Below are 21,081 nucleotides of genomic sequence, written 5' to 3' on the forward strand. Positions count from 1 at the left end.
ATCTCATAATATACTTAAATGGCACTCTGTCTTATTAAAAATGATCTATAATGTAGGTGGGGATAGGTGCTTTTGTTATGGGGTCTTTTTAATATATGCTTTAAAAAAATTAATGCATTTCAGTGAATTAATGCTGTCTGACTGCTGTTTTGAGTGCAAACGTAGTAACAAACTGTTAAACACACATGTTGATAAATCTTAACCCGGAAGCTGGAGAGTTTGTATCTGCAAGCATCGCGACGCACTCAATCTGCCAATCAGATCAGATAGTTACGCCTCATTATTATTTCTTCTATTGCCAGAGATACATAACAAAATACCATTAACAATATAAATTACGTAATATAAATACATTACAAAAATAACTTAAAACAACGTCACATGATTAGTATGCTTTTGAAACATGCTACAATGTGAGCGATGAAATCCTGACGTTGGCAACCAGTCAACCAATCAGAACTCTCTTATTATGCGCGACGCGTGTATGGGAGCGTTCTAGTTGCGTCGCGTCGCAGTGTAGATGCAGGATCAAACTCTCTCTGACCGATCAGGAAGAAGAGATTGCGAGAGTTTTGTTTCACAGTTCTCTAGAAGCCTAGAGTTTTGTTTTTAAATATTGGGTGAATTCAACTAAATCTTAAGTTGTTAAAGCGAAAGGATCCGACGCAAAGATGTCTGTTGCCGGACTAAAGAAACAGTTTTATAAAGCGAGTCAGGTGAGTGTGTCCACGTCAGCTGGTACGCGAACGTAAACTTAGATACAACAATAAACAAATAACGTACCGTAAGTTACAAAGAAACATTTATTTTGTCAGTTCCAAATGTTTTGATTTATTTCATCTGCTCCGGTAAAGTAAAAGTTAACATGGCTGTGGAGTGAGTGCACTACCTAGACAGCATATTAGGCCATCACACGTGCGTTTTTAACGCGTTTAAGCAGGCATCTCGTTCAATTTTGTGACACATTCATCTCTACATTTTTTTATATTTGTGACCCTGGACCACAAAACCGGTCTTAAGTGTACATTTTTCGAAATTGAGTTTTATACATCATCTGAAAGCTGAATAAATAAGCTTTCCACTGATGTATAGTTTGTTAGGATAGAACAATATTTGTCTGATATACAACTATTTGAATATCTATAATCTGAGGGTGCAAAAAAATATAAATATTGAGAAATTCGCCTTTAAAGTTGTCCAAATAAAGTCCTTAATACGTATTACTAATAAAAACTGAAGTTTTGATATATTTACAGAAGGAAGTTTACAAAATATCTTCATGGAACATGATCTTTACTTAATATCCTAAAGATTTTTGGCATAAAAGGAAAATCTATCAGTTTGACCCATACAATGCATTTTTGGCTATCGCTGCAAATATACTGGTTTTGTGGTCCAGGCTCACATTTAATATTTTTTCTGTCTAAGATTTATATCTAGTATTTAAGAGTGAAAGGTTTGTTTTGCAGCAAAAAAACCACGGATGTGTCACCCAGTAGTTTGTTTTTCCGGCCATATACTGCATTAGAACATCAATACATGCACTTTGAGTAAACCAAGCTTATTTATTTCCAAATGAAGTTAAGTCTATAAAGTTAGATCTATGAATATTTCCTGTAAAGATTTTTATAGCCAGCTGCACATATGACACTATCAAAGGTTGCTTTAATGCAGAATCATGACTTAAACATTGCTTACACCACACTGACCAACACGCGGTTAACAGTTCAGATGAAATTTAAACTTATATACTGTGGGTTTTGAGCAGGAAGCACATGCATTTTATTGGCAGAATACTCACTTTATTCAGTAGGTGATGCATGGTGATTATTTGTAATGTGTGGAGAAAATGTATTCATCCTCTATACTGTACCAAAACATGTCCCGGTCACAGTCATGAGGTAAAATATAAGAATTGTTATTTTGCATAAACTAAGTCAAGCCTATTTTCAGGGCATTGTTTTGCAATGTGATTTTGTTGTCATAATGATTGTGCATATTTCCCTCTCAAATTCTCTTTACTGTTATGCAAAAATCACATTCTCATTTCCATCATGTGCATTTTACATTACATATTTTTGTTTGTTTTTGTTACAAAATACTGTAATACAATGATTTACTTAATATTCATACTTAAAAATACTTAATTTTACAATCTTAATATTATTTTTACCATTTTATGTTATTAAACATGAACAATCAATATGTAATGAGTAGAAAGTTGAGTTATTTTCTATTTAGTGTGAATAATGCTGCTGTATTTCATTGTGTGGCTGATAAACAACCCATTTTCAGATACTTGTGAGTCATGTGTAGTGGTTTAATCTCACGCCAGGCAGATAAAGAAAGTGATTTTGAATGAGATTCTTAGATGGTATGTTTTTTAATAATCCATGACTTCTACTCCAACATAGTCATGCACTGAATCAGAAAGAGACCTGTTTATCAAACACAGCACAGAATGACTTTTGCACATGCAATTTCAGACATTCAACTGAAGTTTTTGGCATCAGCCAGTCTAACATTCCTTTACCTGCTTAAGCAAAACAAGTCTGACGTGCACTGACATGTTGCAGAAGAATCAGGCCAAGCATCTTGATGTCAGTTGGGAGGTCTTACAGTCCATGAGCTTCATTTAAAAAAAAATACAAAAAAAAAAGCCTGCAGAGTCAAAATGCAGAACTTCCTGGTGTTCATAGTTACTAAAGACTAAGTCATTTTTGATTTTTTGGCTTGTGCCTGTCTTTACAGAGAGCATGTTTCATCTTGATCTCATGTCACCATTTTAGGTTAAATAGGATTATGTTGTCTATTTACTTAAAGCATGTAAAACAGGAGTTATTTGTGGTAAGCTGAATTCTTGAGAGACAAAAACATGCATACAGATTCTACTGAAATATTCTCACAGTTATAAAGTATATAGATGGTTCTACCCAAAAATGTAAATTTGTTGAAAATGTACTCGCCCTCAGGCCAATGTAGATTAGTTAGTTTTTTTATTTAGAACAGATTTGGAGAAATTTAGCATTCCATCACTTGCTCACTAAGGAATCCTCAGCAGTGAATGGGTGCCGTCAGAATGAGAGTCCAAACAGCTGATAAAAACATGATAATTTTTCACATGACTCCAGTCAATCTTGTGAAGTGAAAAGCTGCATATTTATAAGAAATATCACAGTCAAGCACCATTTACAAGTGAAAACCACCCAAAACAGTTCTAAATAAATATGTGAGTGGATTTTGATGTGAGAGGACAACACTTGAGGAAGCATTATTATGGATTTTAGTCTCTGTTTTGGCCAGAAGCAACAGTCTAAAGTTAAAACCTCTTAATGATGGATTTGTTACTTAAAAGCACACAGCTTTTCACTTCACAAGATGTTAAGTGATGGACTGGAGTGGTGTGGGTTACTTGTGGATTATTGTGATCTTTTGACTCTTATTCTGACGGCATCCATTCACTGAGGAAGAAACAAACTCATCTACTATTAAGATGTCCTGAGGGTGAGAACATTTCCATTTTTGTGTGAAATATTACTTTAAATATATAACAGCACAATGCAAGGCAGCAGCCAAAGACGTCATCAACAGACATTTACAAACTGTGCAGTCCTTTGTGTTTGCCGCTCCTGTTACAGATACCAGCATTGCTATTTGTCCCACTTTCTAACTGTTTTTTTAGAAGCAGTCTAGTTATCACATTATCTGTGCAATAGAGATCCCTGCTTTGATTTCATCTGCTAGCCTTGAAAAAGGCCAACTTCATATGTGGGGGAAAGTCGTGGCCTAGTGGTTAAAAAGTGGTTATAGTATTTGTATGGTTGTGGTTTGGTTTTTGGTTCGGGTATTACCACGACTGAGGTGCCCTTGAGCAAGGGACCGAACCCCCAACTGCTCCCCAGGCGATGCACTATTTGCTTTCAAACCAAAGCCCAACTGCTCCCCAGGCGATGCACTTATTTGATAATCGATTAATCGGTCGATTATTTTTACGATTAATCGATGAATCGGTTTATGTACTTATATTTTAGTTTTGCCCATTTTTTTTCCCCAAGTAAATTATTAACAAAGGGTCTTTATCATCATAAACATAGACTTTTTAGAGATTTTAACCATTTTGCATTGTCATATCCTCATCAAAAAGATACCTGGAGTTGTGTTTTATTATGTGTTAGTTATCCTTGTCGAACTCTTCTGCAATCAAAACACTGACCCATACATACTCTATTTCACAAGGAGATTTCAAATAATGTTTTCACCATGGCAGTCCTTAGGGCTCCTAAAGTAGTTTAACATCCCGAACAAAGCTATATTAAGGAATCTTTCAGAACATATTATCACGAAGAATAAGAATAAAACAGAATTAAATTGCAGTAAATTGTATTTTTTATTTTTTTTCCTGTAAACACCACAGCTTATACCTGGAAACAGCTTTATAGCTTATGCTGTGAAATTGTAAACAACTCCTTCCAATAAAGTGCCAAATGGCATGAAACCTGAATGGAACTCACATTTTAAAGTAAAATTTAAAGTAAAATTCATCAGAAGGTTGTCCAGAAAAAAATTGGACACACAAAAAAACCTGCTGTGTGAAAAAGAGCAGTGAATACTTAGAAAAAAGTGCATTTCAAATACATTTAAACATTAACCTCTCTCAGTCAGTCATAATTAGGCTGCAAGACTGTATGAACTGGTAAACGACAAAGCTTTAAATGTTAATTGCTAAAAAGCAATGTTATCAGCTTTTACGACTAAACATTTGCAAACACAACATTGTACTGCAGAATCTGCACAAATAAAAGTCTTTGCACACTGTGATTTTCATCGGATTTAAATATGTAGTGGTCCTTATAACAAAACAGCTTTATGCCTGAACTGACAGGAATTCGACTACCTGTGGGAAATGAGGCAGAACACTATTCACTCATTATTTGAGAATAACTTTGCATTGCAGTGCAAAAAAGGTCACATGTCCAAATGTTCAGGGCTTAACAGTTAGGCTTGCTCTCTTTTTTAGAGATATATGTTTCCTGCCGCAGAAAACAGCCGCAGTTTACAGGTTACTCTTCTTTTTTTGAAGGCTCAAAGTAAAGTGCTCCCACACTTTGGATGACTTTGTCCGATTAGTTTTATCTTCCGCTTTTTTCTTTGTCTTTCTCGAGCTTACTCCACTGCCGCCTGCCTCATCCATCACGCTGAATGCTGATGTGCGGGAAGCACGTGACATAAAACGAGGCCAGCTATTGGCTATTCGCTACTTCTCTCTGCTGTACTGGCTGACTAAAACTCCGGTGGCTCATTACTGCCCACACTTTGGTCACCGCAGATTTAAATATGCACGAAATGAGCCGCTTACGGCAAATAAAAATTATTTAGCAACGAATCGATTACTAAATTAGTTGACAACTATTTTAATAATCGATTTTAACTCGATTAAATCGATTAGTTGTGTTTCAGCTCTAGCGTAAATACAATACAAACATAAAAAAACGTATCCTTGTGGCGCGGCTGATACAGAAGAGCGTACACCATCTGCATACTGCTCAGGCGCTACGCTGATTTTGAGAGACACAGAGGAGAGGAATTGTTGAATAAAGTCGTTATTTTTGTTTTCTTCGTGTACAAAAAGTATTCTCGTTGCTTCATAACGTTACGGTTGAATCACTGATGGCAGATGGACTATTTTGACCATGTTTTCCATACTGTCCTGGACCTTGACACTGTCTATTTGGCAGTCTATGGGACAGTCTCAAGCCTAGCTTTTTTTTCCAAAATATCTTAAATTGTATGCCGAAGACGAACAAAGCTTTTACAGATTTGGAACGACATGGGGGTAAGTGAATAATGACAAAATTTTCATTTTGGGATTGAGTATCCCTTTAACAATCAAAAAGATTTACAGGTGTGTAAAGAATTCAGTGTTTGTTTAGTCATCAGACTGGATTCCTGTTCATTGCATACATGCCTAACAAATATACAGTTTGCTTTCAGGGTATTTCCTGTTTTTTGGTTTTAGGTGGCAATTACACTTATGGGCTGTCAAGCAGGTTTTCTTTTTTTTTTTTTTTTTTTGAGAAGTGTATACTGTACCCAATATCTCTTGCATTGTTAACTTATATCACAATATCTTTGACCTGAACTGTGTTTCCAGGCTCTTCTATTGTGTATTACCTATTGTGTAAAAGTGATGCCTTTGTTCCTGTACGTCAGAAAGTTGTCAGATTTGCTGTAGGACAGAGATAATTATGCAAATTGAAAGGTATATGACTCTGCCTTTCTTATCGAATCGTTCAGCATACTGAAAAAGTTTGTGGCTCAAATATTGGTACAATTTTCTTTTAGTTATTTTTTGTTGTTTTAAATTTCAAACAAAACAAAGTCCACAATAAAGCTCTGAAAATCAGTAAAATCAGATATAAACAAATATTAAACAAATTCTACAGAATACAGAAAATTGTAGTATGTTTGTAATCCTACATATATATTGTTATAATATCAGTTACCAGCCATTATTACCAGAATTATTGTAATTAATCAGGATTGGTCAAAAAATGATAATGTGTATATTGATAATGTGTATGACAAAAAACATCTCCGTTCTGATTACTTTGGATGCAATTTTAAGATGAGAGCCATAAAATGATATGGACTGCTTTCTGTAACTGTATTTCATTTTGCATATTATAGAAACGTGATCTGTATGATCAGTATCTGTGTCCACACCCCCATCTGAATCATATTAGGCTGCTAGCGACTCTGGGCCATACAATAGAGCCACTGTATGAAGTGCTGTCAGTCAAACACACATGTACACGTGTTCCTCTCTGAAGATTGGGTGTGTGTGAAAGTCAGAGAGCTGTGAAAATCTGTAGAGTGGCAGTCGGAAGTTTGAACGTTTTACTGTGAAACTTTCACACTAACTGTCTCTCAGCTTTTAGTCCTGTAATCTTGCTTCCAATGTTGTCTGCTAAAATTATCTCACAAACACAACTTTGTTGTTTTTGCAGCTTATGCATGAACAGGTCTGTTAAAAAAATGACATGGAAAACATAAAAGCATCCCGATACTTTAAAAGTTAACAAAAACACTAAACTGTAACAATAATTTACAATGATGATGAGCGATGGATCGTGCCGCCCAGGCTGTGCTGTGTGGTTTGTTTGAATATTTTCCTTTGGGATCATCTTGATACACACAAGGCTTCCTGTTTACTGGAATACAATACCCCATACATGCTGTCTGTGTTTGTGTTTGAAGAGAGTTCAGCTCATAAAGGAGTGCTTTTGTGTGAAACTGGGTGTAAGCATTTGTGCCTCCCATACAGGAAGTATCATTGACGAACAACAGGAAGAGCTCCGATGGTGAACTCTCAAGGGGCCTTTAGAGTCCATTCCTGACTGAATTTCTTTCCTTTGCTGTTCTTATTTCTTTTTTTTCTCATCTACACACAAGTGTTGTGAGTAGTAATTGCTAGGGCTGACAAGAATTGTGCTTTTAGGTCTCTAAGTGATTGGACTTTGTTTACACCTGGTGGTCAATAGAATTATTTTGATGTGGCCTAAGAAGCAACCACTAAGAAATGGGTTAAAATCACCTTGCCAACCACCTACAACACCCTAGTAACATGGTGGTGAGTTTAACATAAGAAAGTGCCATTAATATTTTTTATGTAAAGCAGTTTCTGAGGTCTTAATTTTCATGAAGATTCTTTTATAAGTTTTCATTTATTTATTAACAAATAAAAAATATAGTGAAGAGTGTATAAAATAATAGGTAGAGAAGGGGAAAAACTTGGGAAATGTTGCACAGACACAAATCTGCAACACCCACATGAGCACCAAAGCACAATGTATCAGGGTTATTCAATAAAACTAAAACAATTAAATATAAAATAAAATATATAAATAACATTAACTGGAGGAAAAAAAAACACAGATATATATATATATATATATACACACACTTTTTTTCTCCTAGTTACCAAGTTTAGTTAATTTTTTTGAAGTAACAAAATAACTGTAAATAAACTAAAACTGCTTAAAAATACAATACAGACTTTAAAAAAACCTAATACAATTAATAACACAACAAAAGTAACTAAAATTAAAGTGAAAACAGAAAATATAAAAAATTGTCAAATTCAGTATATTAACAGGAGAATGTGTTTTTTTTAGTAGTAGTTTTTTTTTTTTTTTTTTTTAGAGTGACAAAATCAAGCATAGCATTAGTTCTAGCAGGTCACATCAGTCAAGCTTGCATCAGCTGACTCTCAGCTGATCAACATCTGCCTGACCCTTCTCTATCCCCAGCTCCTCCTCTCATCCAGTCAGGATTTGACATTCTGATGATTCTTTGAATCAGAATAATTTCTAAAATGTGGACATTAAATTATTAAACATTAATGATATCTGCAGTGTATTTATGTTGGCTCTATTCTGTTTACCCCTATGAGGTTATTGCTGCTGTTCTTGCTCTCATATATGCTAGGCTGCATGGATGCACAGGGAGTTCTTGCCCAGAACAGAACCACACCAACCACCAATCCAAACTGTATGCTAATTTTCAATTATTGACAATTGTTAAATTGTCACTGTTTGACAGAAGTGTTCCTGACAGAAGTAGCATTTTACTGCACATAGAAAGATTCTTATGTGAACACACTCACTAAAGTCAACAAATTAAAACAGATTTTAAGCTCTTTACATGCCGAACTCTATTGTTTTTCCCGATCGCTCTTTAAAATGAACTGAAAGTGCAGCAGGTAATTAGATGAAAAGCCTGAGGCTTCAACATAAGTCTCCTTGACTTTACATTTGCAAACCAATGAACATTTCTTGTATTTTAGTACTTTATCATGCAAACTCACTGTGTCAAAAATATGTTTTTAATAAGTCTTGTTGCACATGCGTGTTTCTTGAAGGATGACCGCTCTTATTGGTTTTCAATTCTAAAAGGAAGTTGCAAAATGTTTTCTGTAAGAATTGGGGGATAGAAAATACCATTAGTTCTGTTAAAACAACAAAAACGACATTATGCTTATTGAAATGAGCCCTTGTACTGATAGAAGTACCGATGTGTGTTTCAGTTGATGAGTGAGAAGGTGGGAGGTGCAGAAGGAACCAAACTGGATGAGGACTTCAAAGACCTTGAGAGGGTAACACATTTTTAACATTCATTTTGCAATGTCAATGTTCAAGTTCTCCTTAATACAATCTAAACTTCCTTTTTTTCTACTTACTGAAAGAAATTTAACCATAAAATTGACCAGAAACATCCTCTACACAAACACAAAGATGTGAATGACTGGCCCAAACAAATTAATAGTGAAAAAAAATGAACTAGCAAATAATTGTGTAGGATATGAATTAACTATCTACTTCCGCTTAGCACAAACTGAAAAGCAGTCACAAAATTACCCATTCATGTTCAGATTATTGTTGGTAATAAATGATGAACAAATGAAAAACAAATACAAAGGCTTTATAATAAGTTTTTTTTTTAATGTTTTGTGATTTTGTCTTTTAAATATAATGTTAAAAATCTAAATTTTTACTGCTTAATTGCAGTATTATATTGATAAGACTGGCTTTAGTAGTTCTTGACATTAGATTGGACTAAAAAAGTGGCTAATACCACTTCCACCCAAAGTACGTTAGCTATGCACAACCGGAAGTTCACCGACTATAGAATTAGCCCCACATTAAAATAACTAATCATAGAGCTTTACAGATTATAAGTGACATTTTACTGCATAATTCCAGTAAGAGCTTTAACATTAATGCAAGCTTCACATTTCCGGTTTAAACCCATTATTTGCATTATTTTCTGTGGTAAACCACAGCAGGCCACAGTTTGTTGACTTTAAAGAACCCAGGATATTACTTTAACTATGTATCAGTCAGCTTCCCGATTGGCTGTATTTTTAGTAGGTGTGCCCAGTGCTGATTGTTCCAGGTCTGTCTGTGAGAACTGTAAATGAATGATTAACGAGCCGCCTGTTGACAGTGTGATGTAAAGACACACACCTGTTCTCTGACATTTGTGCTTCACAGAAAGCTGACGTCACCAGCAAAGCCATATCAGATGTGCTCTGCAAAACTACCGAATACCTGCAGCCTAACCCAGGTGAAAACATGGACTAAATTAATAAAAAGAATTGCATTATATCACTTGCTCACCAATGGATCCTCTGCAGTGAATGGGTGCCGTCAGAATAAGAGTCCAAACAGCTGATAAAACTGAAACAACATACAGAACTACCAAATTTTGCTATAAGTTTGATTGCATAATTGCTGTTAATAGTGTTCATCGTCTGTTTGTTTACGTCTTTAATTGATTTTTCTGAACATTTCTGCCATATGCACATAAAATGACAGTCATCACTGATAAGCTACTACTAAATATTGTAGAAACTTAATTTTCTGTAAAGTTGCTTTGCAATGATTTATGTCGTTAAAAGCGCTATACAAATAAACTTGAATTGAATTGAACTGATAAAAACACAACAATAATCCACAAGTAATCACACCACTCAAGACAATTAATATCTTATTGCAGAGGATCCATTGCTGGGCAAGTGATGTAATGCTAAATTTCTCAAACTCATCTTGGATAGCATGATTTATTTTTATTTTTTTTCATGAACTATTCCTGTAGTTGACTTTAAAAATCTAGACTTAATATTTTAGTCATTTTGTTTCTTAAGTAAATGTATCTTGATTTAATTATGTTTAGAGATTTATTCTGGAAAACAAGACAAAAATATTAAGAATAAGGAATTCTTTTATGTAGTGTATATATCTTTTCATTCATCTGTCTGTCTGTTTTGTACTGCAGCATCACGAGCGAGGCTGACCATGTTGAACACCATGTCTAAAATGCGCGGACAGGTGAACAGCCCAGGTTACCCGCAGGCAGAAGGCCTTCTTGGAGAGTGTATGCTCAAATACAGCCGAGACATGGGAGAGGACACCAACTTTGGTGAGAGGAGTGTTTTTTCTTACAATAAGTAATTGGAAACAATTTTATTCATTATTTGCCCAAAGCATAAAAATCATTCTTGCAGGAACATGTACCCGGACAAAGTAAAACAGGAAACAAAAAATCTATTCAGATTCTCAGCATCTCATTTTTAGAGACCTGTCAAACTGTAATTAATCTTTATGATATAAGTGTATTTTCTTTGTTTATACAACTATTCTAAGATCTTTTAATGTTTTTTTACATAAGATTTCCGTGCATGTTCTCCACCCAATCTGTAGGTGGCGCTTTAGGTGAGATGGGAGAGGCCATGAAGAGACTGGCAGAAGTGAAAGACTCTCTAGACATTGACGTCAAACAGAACTTCATTGACCCTTTCCAAACTATAATCGACAAGGACCTGAAAGACATACAGGTGCAAAACTGCAATCAATTTAACTCTAAAAGTTTATTCATTTAAAGGGAACATCAGATGCCCATTTTCCACAAATTGGTATGAATTGTTAGCGTCTTCAGGAAATATCGACAACATATTTTGGTTAAAATTCCTCAGTGGTTGTGAAAAGCAACACACTTTTTACCTCGTCAAAAACAGCCCTGTTCACAGCGAGCCGTTTCGGTGCATGTCTCTTTAAATGATAATGAGCTACTGCTCACCCCACCCCTCACTTCTGTTTTTTTGTTTATTCGGTGGTGTGTTACTATCAAAACGAATCCACTGCATCCTCAGCATACAGCATACAACTTTCTGAGGGGCGGAAATATGCTAATACGGGACAGTCTGTCAGCACTCGTGGGCAGAGCCTGAGCAGTATGACGTCATACAGTTCGAAAAATAAAAATGGCTTGATAATTGAGAATGTTTACGTTTTTTGGGGATTAAATAAAAAGGATTGAATGGGTTTTTGTCATTGTAGGGTGGTTGTGTCCTCACACTGCTAAAACACATTTATATGCAAACACCATGTAAAAGTGATTTGAGTTGCATCCAATGTCCTCTTTAAATATGTATTAGTCATGGGCTGAATCTATGTTCTTTGTTTCATATTGTAATTATGGGCTGTTCTTATGAGGAAGTCGTGGCCTAATGGTTAAAGAGTTTGACTCCTAACCCTAAGGTTGTGGGTTTGAGTCTCAGGCCGGCAATACCACGACTGAGGTGTTCTTGAGTAAGGCACCGAACCCTCAACTGCTCCCCGGGCACCGCAGCATAAATGGCTGCCCACTTCTCCGGGTGTGTGTGTTCACTGTGTGTGTGTGTGTGACTGTATGTCACGTCACTTTCACTTTTAGTAATGAGAATATGCTGTTCCTCAGCATCATCTGAAGAAACTGGAGGGCCGTCGACTGGATTACGACTACAAGAAGAAGCGTCAGGGGAAGATTCCGGATGAGGAGCTCAAGATAGCAGCAGTGAAGTTTGAGGAGTCCAAAGAAGTAGCTGAAACCAGCATGCAGAACCTTCTGGATACTGACGTAAGTTCGCTACAGCCGATTCGAGTCTCTGAGCACTTCCTTTTTAAGACGCTGAAAGGTTCTGATGTATGGATCTTGAGCTTTGGTCTTGTTCTTGACACTTAGGATGTGGTTTATTTTTGGCTGTTTTTAATGGTAATCAGATTTTGCCAGAATCAGAAATTGCTTTTGTAAAAAAAAACCTGCCAAAACCGCAATGAAAATGTTGAGGTGTTGCCATTTAACTACAATTTCAAACTTTGTCATTGGAAAACGTTACAAAACTTGAAAATATCAAAACGATCAAAAATAAAATTACAATTACAAAATACAATAAATTATACTGTCTGATTTTTTTGGTTGCTTAGATTCTTTCAGGTTGCTTAAAGTAATGAGCAATAGATACAGTGATGCTTGCCTGAGAGAACAGCACTAAAATTAAAATCAAATGGCCCCCTGTTGGAAAGGTTTTTATGGTTCAGGACCAGGGAGAGTCATGTAATTGTACTGTTGCTACAGTGATCCACATCAGTGGGTGCTGGATATTTTCCAGACAGTCTGCTGAGCCAACACATTTATCGACACTGAACCGCAGGCCAGAGACTGTGAAAACTTCGGGATGTTTCTGATTATTTGCTACATTGGTCTTAAATGCAGGTCTGTAATTGAACAAGGTCATTAATGCATGCTAACAAAAAGTTCCTCAATTTGCTATGCATGTACCTTGCAAATACCATGGTACAAGACAGCAGTAGTCGTTTAATTCATTATATATCAAAGTAACATGGTATGGACTGTGCCATGGATTTTCATAAATATTTACTACATTTTGCATATTGCATCTTAAAAACAATGCACATGATGTATGACATTAAACTGAAGTATGATTCTTTTGGGTCAGCATAAGAATGTTCATTGTCAGTTAATTTTTATAAAACTCTATGATTTGATTTGGATATAAAGCTCCTTCCAGCTGTTTTCAGGAGCATATTTTCATATATTGGCATTTTTGCATATAACTGTACTTTTAAACTCTTCAGTATGACTCGTCAAAAGGTTGAGCCTTTAATTTTAATTTGATGCAATGTTAGTTTTAACATTGGGTTGTTAAAGCAGTCCTGTTTAAATATCATTGAGATACTATTGTAGCTTTTGTTATTGTTTTGAATCAGTTTTTATTTTTCTATTATCATTTTAAAGTTTTGGTAATTTTGCTGTGGATTTTTGTTATTTTTAATATATATGTGTGTGTGTATATATATATATATATATAATGTATGTATATATATGTATATATGTATATATATATAATATATATATATATATGTTAACAATATATATATATATATGTATTATATATTCATATATTATAAGTTATAGTTTTAACTTATAATTAAAATGTTGATATTTGGTATTTTTGCTGAATGTTAACAAAAAAAATATTATTTTGTATGTTTGTGTATTTTTGTATTTTTTTATAATTTTAATAATATATTGTTTTTTTGTTTATGTGTTTTTATATTTTTTTAACAATTATTATTTTATTTTATTTTCAGTTAAGGTTTATTTAAACCAATAAGCGAATGTGAAACTATTTTTTAGTTTCATACTGTTTTAGGTTATACTTTAATAAACCTATAGCAGGTCCCAAGAAAAAAAAAACTGTTTACAAGGTATACTTACTGAGAAGGTTTATGAAATAAACAAAAGAAAAAAAAAAGTACTGAGATATGTTTCCTGAAATAGAGATGCAAATTCTAAGGCATTAAGAATTTCAAGTTCTGTGTATGTGTGTGGCTGTGTGTTGTAGGTGGAGCAGGTGAGTCAGCTCGCAGCTTTGGTCGAATCTCAGCTGCAGTTTCACAGACAGTCAATGGAAATCCTGGAGGAGCTGGCACAGAGAATGAGAGAAAGGTTAGAGATGAAAATCTATTGCATCTTTCTGTTGTCATCAAAAAAATAAATATTTGTCACATCATTCCAAACCTGTTTGGCATTCTTCTCTGGAACGCACAAGGAGAAATTTTGATTCATGTTCATGGGCATTTTTTTCTGTGCGGTTACAATGAATGGGTACTAAAGCTTTGAAGCTACAAATAGAATTCAAAAACATCGTAACAACAATTTTGCAGAAGTCCATATGGCTTCTGCACATTCTTCAGGTGCTCTGTATATAATAAAGTTTTTTTTTTTTTTTTTTTTTTTTTTTTTTTGGTGAATTTTTTTCAGCCTCTTTCTCCTGATAGATGACTAACCTGATTGTGTTTGTGTTTGCATGCATTTGTGTTGATGTTTGTGTATGTGCTCTGCAGAGTAAACAAGGCCCAATCTCAGCCGCGCCAGAAACGGATGCCTGTGTCCAGACCTAGTTTTGATTGCTCAGAGCCGGAAGACTCTAACGGAGGCTGGAGTCCGTCAGCTGCGCCAGCCTCGTATCCATCCGCAGGTGAGCTCTCCTTATTTTGTTTCCTCATCACAACAGAAAATTTAGAATTACATTTCTTGCTCACCAATGGATCCTCTGCAGTGAATGGGTGCCATCAGAATGAGAGTCCAAACAGCTGATAAAAACATCACAATAATCCACAAGTAATCGCACCACTCCAATCCATCTTGTGAAGTGAAATGCTGCATATTTGTAAGAAACAAATCCATCAAGACATTTTGACCTTAAAATTGTTGCTTCAAGCTGAAGTCTATAACCCATAATAATGCTTCCTTAGTTAAAAAAGGTTGTCTAGTCTGAACCATGAGAGAAATACGAGTTGTTTTAAGCACTGTTTATAATAGAAAACAGTTCTAAACAAATATATCGGTAGATTTTGATGTGAGAGCACGACAGGGGGACTTTTTCAGCATAGGAAAAGCGTTTTTATCAATTATGGACTCATATTATGGCCAGAAGCAAACATATAATGTTAAAATACCTTGATGGATTTGTTTCTTATAAACATGCAGATTTTCACTTTACAAGTAGTTAATTGATGGACTGGAGCGGTGTGGATCACTTGTGGATTATTGTGATATTGTAGACTCTCATTCTGACGGCACCCATTCACTGCAGAGGATCCATTGGTGAGCAAGTGAGGTAATGTAAATTTCTCCAAATCTGTTAAAATGAAGAAACAAACTCATATATATCTTAATTTTTGAGTGAAATATTCCTTTAATAATAAAAATGAATCAATAGCAGAGATGCGTTTAAACGCATGCAGACTTGACTGTAAATTAAACATTTTTTTTAAGTGGCCTAGTTGTGATTTTAATGTGATTTCATCAGGTAATCACAATCTGAATGGTTATGGTAGATATGAAACAAAGAAAGCACGTATACAAAAGACAGACCTACCTTAAGAAAAGGTTAATCACGCATTCCTGAATGATGCTTTGACTCACACATTACAGCTTTTTCATTTTAATCAGGAGCAAGTGTTGATGGAAATCAGTCAATAGGTCATATATGTAATGAGAAGCTTCGCAGATTTCCACAGACTGAGTTTATTCTCATACAGTCTCTAGTTTCCATGGAGACAAGACAACGCAATTGATTAACAAACATGTTCCGAATGGAACACTGCATGTTGTACAGGGTGAATACTGTATAATAGTATTTTAAAACATTGGCTTTCCAAAACCTATGCCAGTCTGGCTGCCCAGACAGTCAGAGACTTACTAAACAGAGATTTGATTTTGTGCAAAAAGGAAACGGACTGTCTGAGGTTTCAAGCAGCCTTCCAAGGCACAATAAGGTCATGTCTAATGTGCTCTAATTTGTTTTATTTTCTCCAGTCAACAATAACAACATTGGTGCATTGCATTGTGGGATATAATATCTGTTGCAGTGTGCTCTGTTGTGTACAGAACATTTTCCTAAATGTGCATGGAAAAAAATTCACATTATACATCCTGCTGAAGCAGTACGCTTAGAAGATGAGCTTGTCATGCATGTTTGTGTGGATGGATGTGTTTTTGAAGGCTGTTCCAGCTGGTTTTTACTGTGAAAGACTGTGTGGAGCCACGCAAAGACTGACTATTGTTTTTCCCTTTACGTCAGCGGCCCCCTCCTTTAACAGGACATCTTCACGGCAAAAGCGCAATTGTGAGTCACACACAAACAGAAAGGTTGAAGGCATGGTGAAGGGCTTTTATTCTATGCCTGATTATTTCCAGCTTCAAATCTTACTGAAAATGCTAAATGCACTCACACATATAACAAACCCGTGATGAGCACAGACAGACCACTCATGTGTATGAGATGCTCTGTGAGTGTGACACGTTAAGATTCCCTACATAAGATGAATCAAACGTGCACGATCTGCCACGTGTTGAGTTATCCACTGGGAGCTCGTTTAGCTCAAAAATGAGTTATTTATTAAACCCTGCATGAACAGTTTAAGAGCATCTCATCTCACACATACACAAACAAGCTGTTTTTAAACCCAATGATCTGCCTCGCTGTCTGCTGTCTGCATAGAGTACCTTCTAAGACAGCATCCTAACCTAAATGCAACTTTCTAAGTGACTTATTTGGAACACACTACATAGGCAGCATATACGTTATGATTTGCAGTGATTCCTATACGTTAATTCTAGCATTAATGTGGTTTGATTTGACGTGAGTGTTGTCTAGCATGTGGTAGGTTTGGATTGCTTGAAAGCTAATATAGATGGTTTTGGGCCCTGCGTGTTTGGAGGTGGCCGAACTGTCAATTTTCTTTGGTAAATCCTACTTTGGTTGATGTCTTTTGCATGAAAGCTGTAGTGCATGTATGTGTTTGGTCAATTTAATTTCATTAGCACTTTCCACAAATTGAGTACAAATGGCTGTCTCTCTTTTTTTTCTTCAATAAAGGCACCAATCCCAGGTTGTTTGCAAAGAGATGTATCAGATATGTTAGATAAACTACTGTTTAACATTAAATTAATACAGTATGGAAAGAAGCTATATAGAAGATATATTATTTATAAATTTATAAATATTTTACTTTAACTTTTGAATTTTTTGAAATTATTATTGTTATTATTATTTCATTTATATTTATATGGTAAGTTCACTTTCTTGCTATGTTTAATACAGATCTATCAAATTATTTTTCTTTTATTAATACAATCTATCTTTATTTATATTTTTTATTAAATTTATTATTTTTGTTATGTATTATTTCTTTTTTTTTTTGATTTTAGTTATTTTTTATTAACACAAAAATAGTGTTTTTAGGATTTCTTTATTGTATTAAGTTGTTAAAATTACTTAATGTTTATTGCTAGAATAAAATAACAATTACAGTGTTTACTAAATTTAGTTATGTAACATGGTTATGTAACAAAGGTCTGCTAATACTTTATTAAAATAAAAATTGCATACATTCATTTTTTTAAATCAATTTCAGATCCTTTTTTTTTTTTTTGTTCAAAGTAGCCATTAAATAAAACCCTTTTTCATTTGATGTTCCTCGTGTACTTAAATAATCTCTCTTCTAATAGATATTTTTTTCTCTCTCTCTCTTTGTGCATCTTCACCTTTTATCCTCTCTGTTCTCATTCTTTCTTCGGTCTCCATAGCGACAGATCAGCCCTGCTGCAAGGCTCTGTATGACTTTGAACCGGAGAATGACGGAGAGCTTGGCTTCTGCGAGGGCGACATCATCAAGCTGACCAATCAGATAGACGAGAACTGGTTCGAGGGAACCGTGCATGGCCAGACCGGATTGTTCCCCTGTAACTACGTAGAGGTGATGGTGCCGCTGCGGCACTGATCCCACACAAAACAGGAAGTGCAATGGCAGGTACAGACAGGGGGAAAGGGAAGATCTGTGACTTGTATTTCACTTAGCACTTTAACTTCCTGAGAGAGATGTTGGATAATATACAGTAAGTGTCGGGGTTATTATTTGTTACTTAGGGTTTCAGGTCCAGCGTTTTAGTTCATCTTAGGAAACACTAGCATTCCCCAAAGTACAATAAACATCATTGAGAAGTATGTCAAGGATAAATCCGTTTTGGGAGTGTTCATTCTAGAAGCAAATGGATTTTATTTTGCTATCAGTTTCCTATAATGATGTTACTAAGAAGTGTCTTCTGTTGGTAATCACTGACCTCTAGTGGCCGCATTTGTGTATAACCGTTAAATGCTGCATAGCGTTTGTCAATCACAGCTCAACTCTTTCTGAATGGCGCAAAGCTCAGTGTTTGAATATTACTTATTTCACTTCATAATGCAGTTGTTCATTTGAATCTCATGACTGATTAACTAACCTTTTCCCATTAGCTTTAGTTGTGTTGGGTTTGTTTCATTTCCCTTTAAGGGACCCAAAAAAATTCTGTTGTCATTTACTCACCCTTACATTGTTTCATTCTCTGAAGTTCTTTTAGCTTTTGAACACAGAAGAAGATATTTTGAAGAATGTTGGTTACCAAACAGTTGACGCTAGCTGTTGAATTCCATATTATGGAAAAAAAAATATGGAAGTCAATGGCTACAATCAGATGTTTGGTTACCAACATTCTTCGCAATATCTTCTTTTGTGTTCAGCAGAAGAAAGAAACTCGTACAGGTTTTGGGCAAGTGGAGGGTGAGTAAATGACAAATTTGGGTGAACTATCTCTTTAAATGCACTAATGCTGTGCATTAATAATTAGGTGAAGGGAGGTCAGAAGATAAATACACTTTGCATGAGCATCAACAGGGATCATTTACTCAAAAAAAAAAAAAAAAGTTTTATTTTCATACCCTCATGTTGTTCCAAACCCATCCAGTTTCATCATATTGAAGAGTCATATGGTTTTGAATGAGTTAATGAAACTATTTCTTTAAATGATCACTTTTTGCTTGTCAATTCTGTTTTTAAATGAGTATGTAAATGAGGTAAATCCAGCTGTTTGATGAACCAGAAGTACCAGTTTGTGTTTATGTAAACAACAGTCATTTTTACTTTTCTTTTTTCACATGACACCATCCCTCGTTCTCTTTTCAGGAAAAGGGAAGCCTTATAAATCCACTTCTGCACTGTACCTGTGTTTCTGAGAAGTATAGTGGGACTCACACAATTAAAAAGCTCATCTTACAGATATTAGAGCTCAGTGTGGATGTTGAGCTCTTGAAAAGGGAAATTAAGTGTGTGAACCACTGTTGTGATTCTGTTTTTTAAGTCCAGGTTGTTTGTCTTCTGGATTATTATGCCTTTAATCGGTTTCACTTCCTCAAAGAAGGAAATCAGAAGTTCCTCTATCACTGATTCTGGTTCAGCTTCTGTTTCTCAGGGAAAGGTACATCTGCTGTAGTCCTACTGTACAGAGAATCTCATTGGGACTCATTCATAATATCTAATATAATTCTATGTTCAGAACAAAAGATTGTGCTGACAATTGAAATTTGTTTCATAAACTGTACCAAACAAATGTTTACATGCTTCTTATACCTTTGTATTTGTGAATTTTACTAGTCTTTTCAATGCATCTTGAAAAGGAAATCTTGAAAACTGGGATCAGGCTGTAATTTGTCCAGAGTTACTGTAGTAGAAGTAGAAAATCAGAGCTGTCAGAAAGCGTAATGCCCAATGTTGTGCATCAGAATTGTCACTAATAGGTCAATAAGGATATACCACAGCAATTCAGAAAGAATGAGATTTCAGCAGCTAGAGATCCTGCCATCTCCTCTTTTGATGTACATTTTTTCTCTTTTACTTGCGTGATTACATTTGCATTAGTGAGCAGGTCAGATTTCATGTAATTCAGTTGTTTAATCCCAAAAGGAACCTGTGTGACCAGCTTTTTGAAAAGTAGAGTATAAATGCTTGTCATTGTGTTTCGGGTGAGGGATGTTGGTTCAAGGCTTCAGGTTCAGGTCTTGCTCTGGTAACCCTATTTTACCTTGCGCTGTTTCCTCTAAGCTGCTTCCTACTGTATTACTGTACTCTCAGCATCCTGCCTGCCTTCTGGTGTTCCTTACACTACACTTAACAATAATAATATTTTATTATGGGTAGAATGTATTATATGAAATGGAAAACCTTGTCTGTGCCTCTTATTGGCAATTATCATAACAATCAGAAAGTGTTTCAGAAAGAATGCTTCCTTGAATCAGTATTTCCTGCCTAATCCATTTGTGATTTATGTTTTATTATAAAAATGTGCAGGGTTAAGAGAACATTGTATATTTTAAATAAAGGTGAAAACTAAGCTGTCTGTGTTTACTGTTGGTCAGCGATCACTTTGTGCGGGTTTCTCTCACCAGCGAGTGTGAATGTGAAAAAAAATGCATGGACAGGATCCGGAGTGGAGTGATTATAGAAAACTTTCAGCAGTGAGGTGCTCGTTTTTTTGCTCCACTTATTAAAGAAAATGCTAGAAGTTGCTGGTTTCAGCTGGTCTCCTGGGGTTTTGTTTTGCTGGATGGCATGTTAAGCTTCATTGGCAGTTAAGAAATATACAAACTGAGGGTATGTTTACACAACCACGTTGTACAAAGTTTTGCGTGTATGACAACGTTGTCAAAATGATCTCCGTTTACACGGATCTACAGCCTGTAGTCGGTGATCATGTCACTTTGTAAAGAAACACTACATGCCTGCGCACATAGACTAAACATGTAATGCAAGCGAATGATGACACCGTTTCCAAAAATTCACACGGAGACCATAGCGGTAT

The 21,081-nt window shown here is 35.4% G+C and overlaps 1 protein-coding gene across 3 annotated transcripts; it reads left to right on the forward strand.

Moving 5' to 3' along the window:
• Positions 1-489: 489 nt before the first annotated feature.
• Positions 490-20,613, forward strand: LOC109108593 (endophilin-A2-like). Of its 3 annotated transcripts, XM_042718982.1 has the most exons (11): positions 490-716; positions 9,086-9,154; positions 10,053-10,125; positions 10,837-10,980; positions 11,262-11,395; positions 12,298-12,456; positions 14,246-14,349; positions 14,748-14,881; positions 16,490-16,534; positions 17,998-18,221; positions 19,410-20,613. In XM_042718982.1, exons 1-10 carry the CDS (start codon positions 672-674, stop codon positions 18,189-18,191), a joined length of 1,101 nt encoding a protein of 366 aa, XP_042574916.1. In that variant the 5' UTR covers positions 490-671; the 3' UTR covers positions 18,192-18,221; positions 19,410-20,613. The 3 variants fall into 3 exon arrangements, with proteins under 3 accessions (XP_042574916.1, XP_042574915.1, XP_042574917.1); XM_042718981.1 differs by lacking the exon at positions 19,410-20,613 and having other exon boundaries at positions 491-716; positions 17,998-19,128; XM_042718983.1 differs by lacking the exons at positions 16,490-16,534; positions 19,410-20,613 and having other exon boundaries at positions 491-716; positions 17,998-19,128.
• The last annotated feature ends 468 nt before the right edge of the window (positions 20,614-21,081 follow it).

The sequence above is a fragment of the Cyprinus carpio genome, chromosome B2 (assembly GCF_018340385.1).
Source record: "Cyprinus carpio isolate SPL01 chromosome B2, ASM1834038v1, whole genome shotgun sequence".
NCBI lineage: Eukaryota > Metazoa > Chordata > Actinopteri > Cypriniformes > Cyprinidae > Cyprinus > Cyprinus carpio.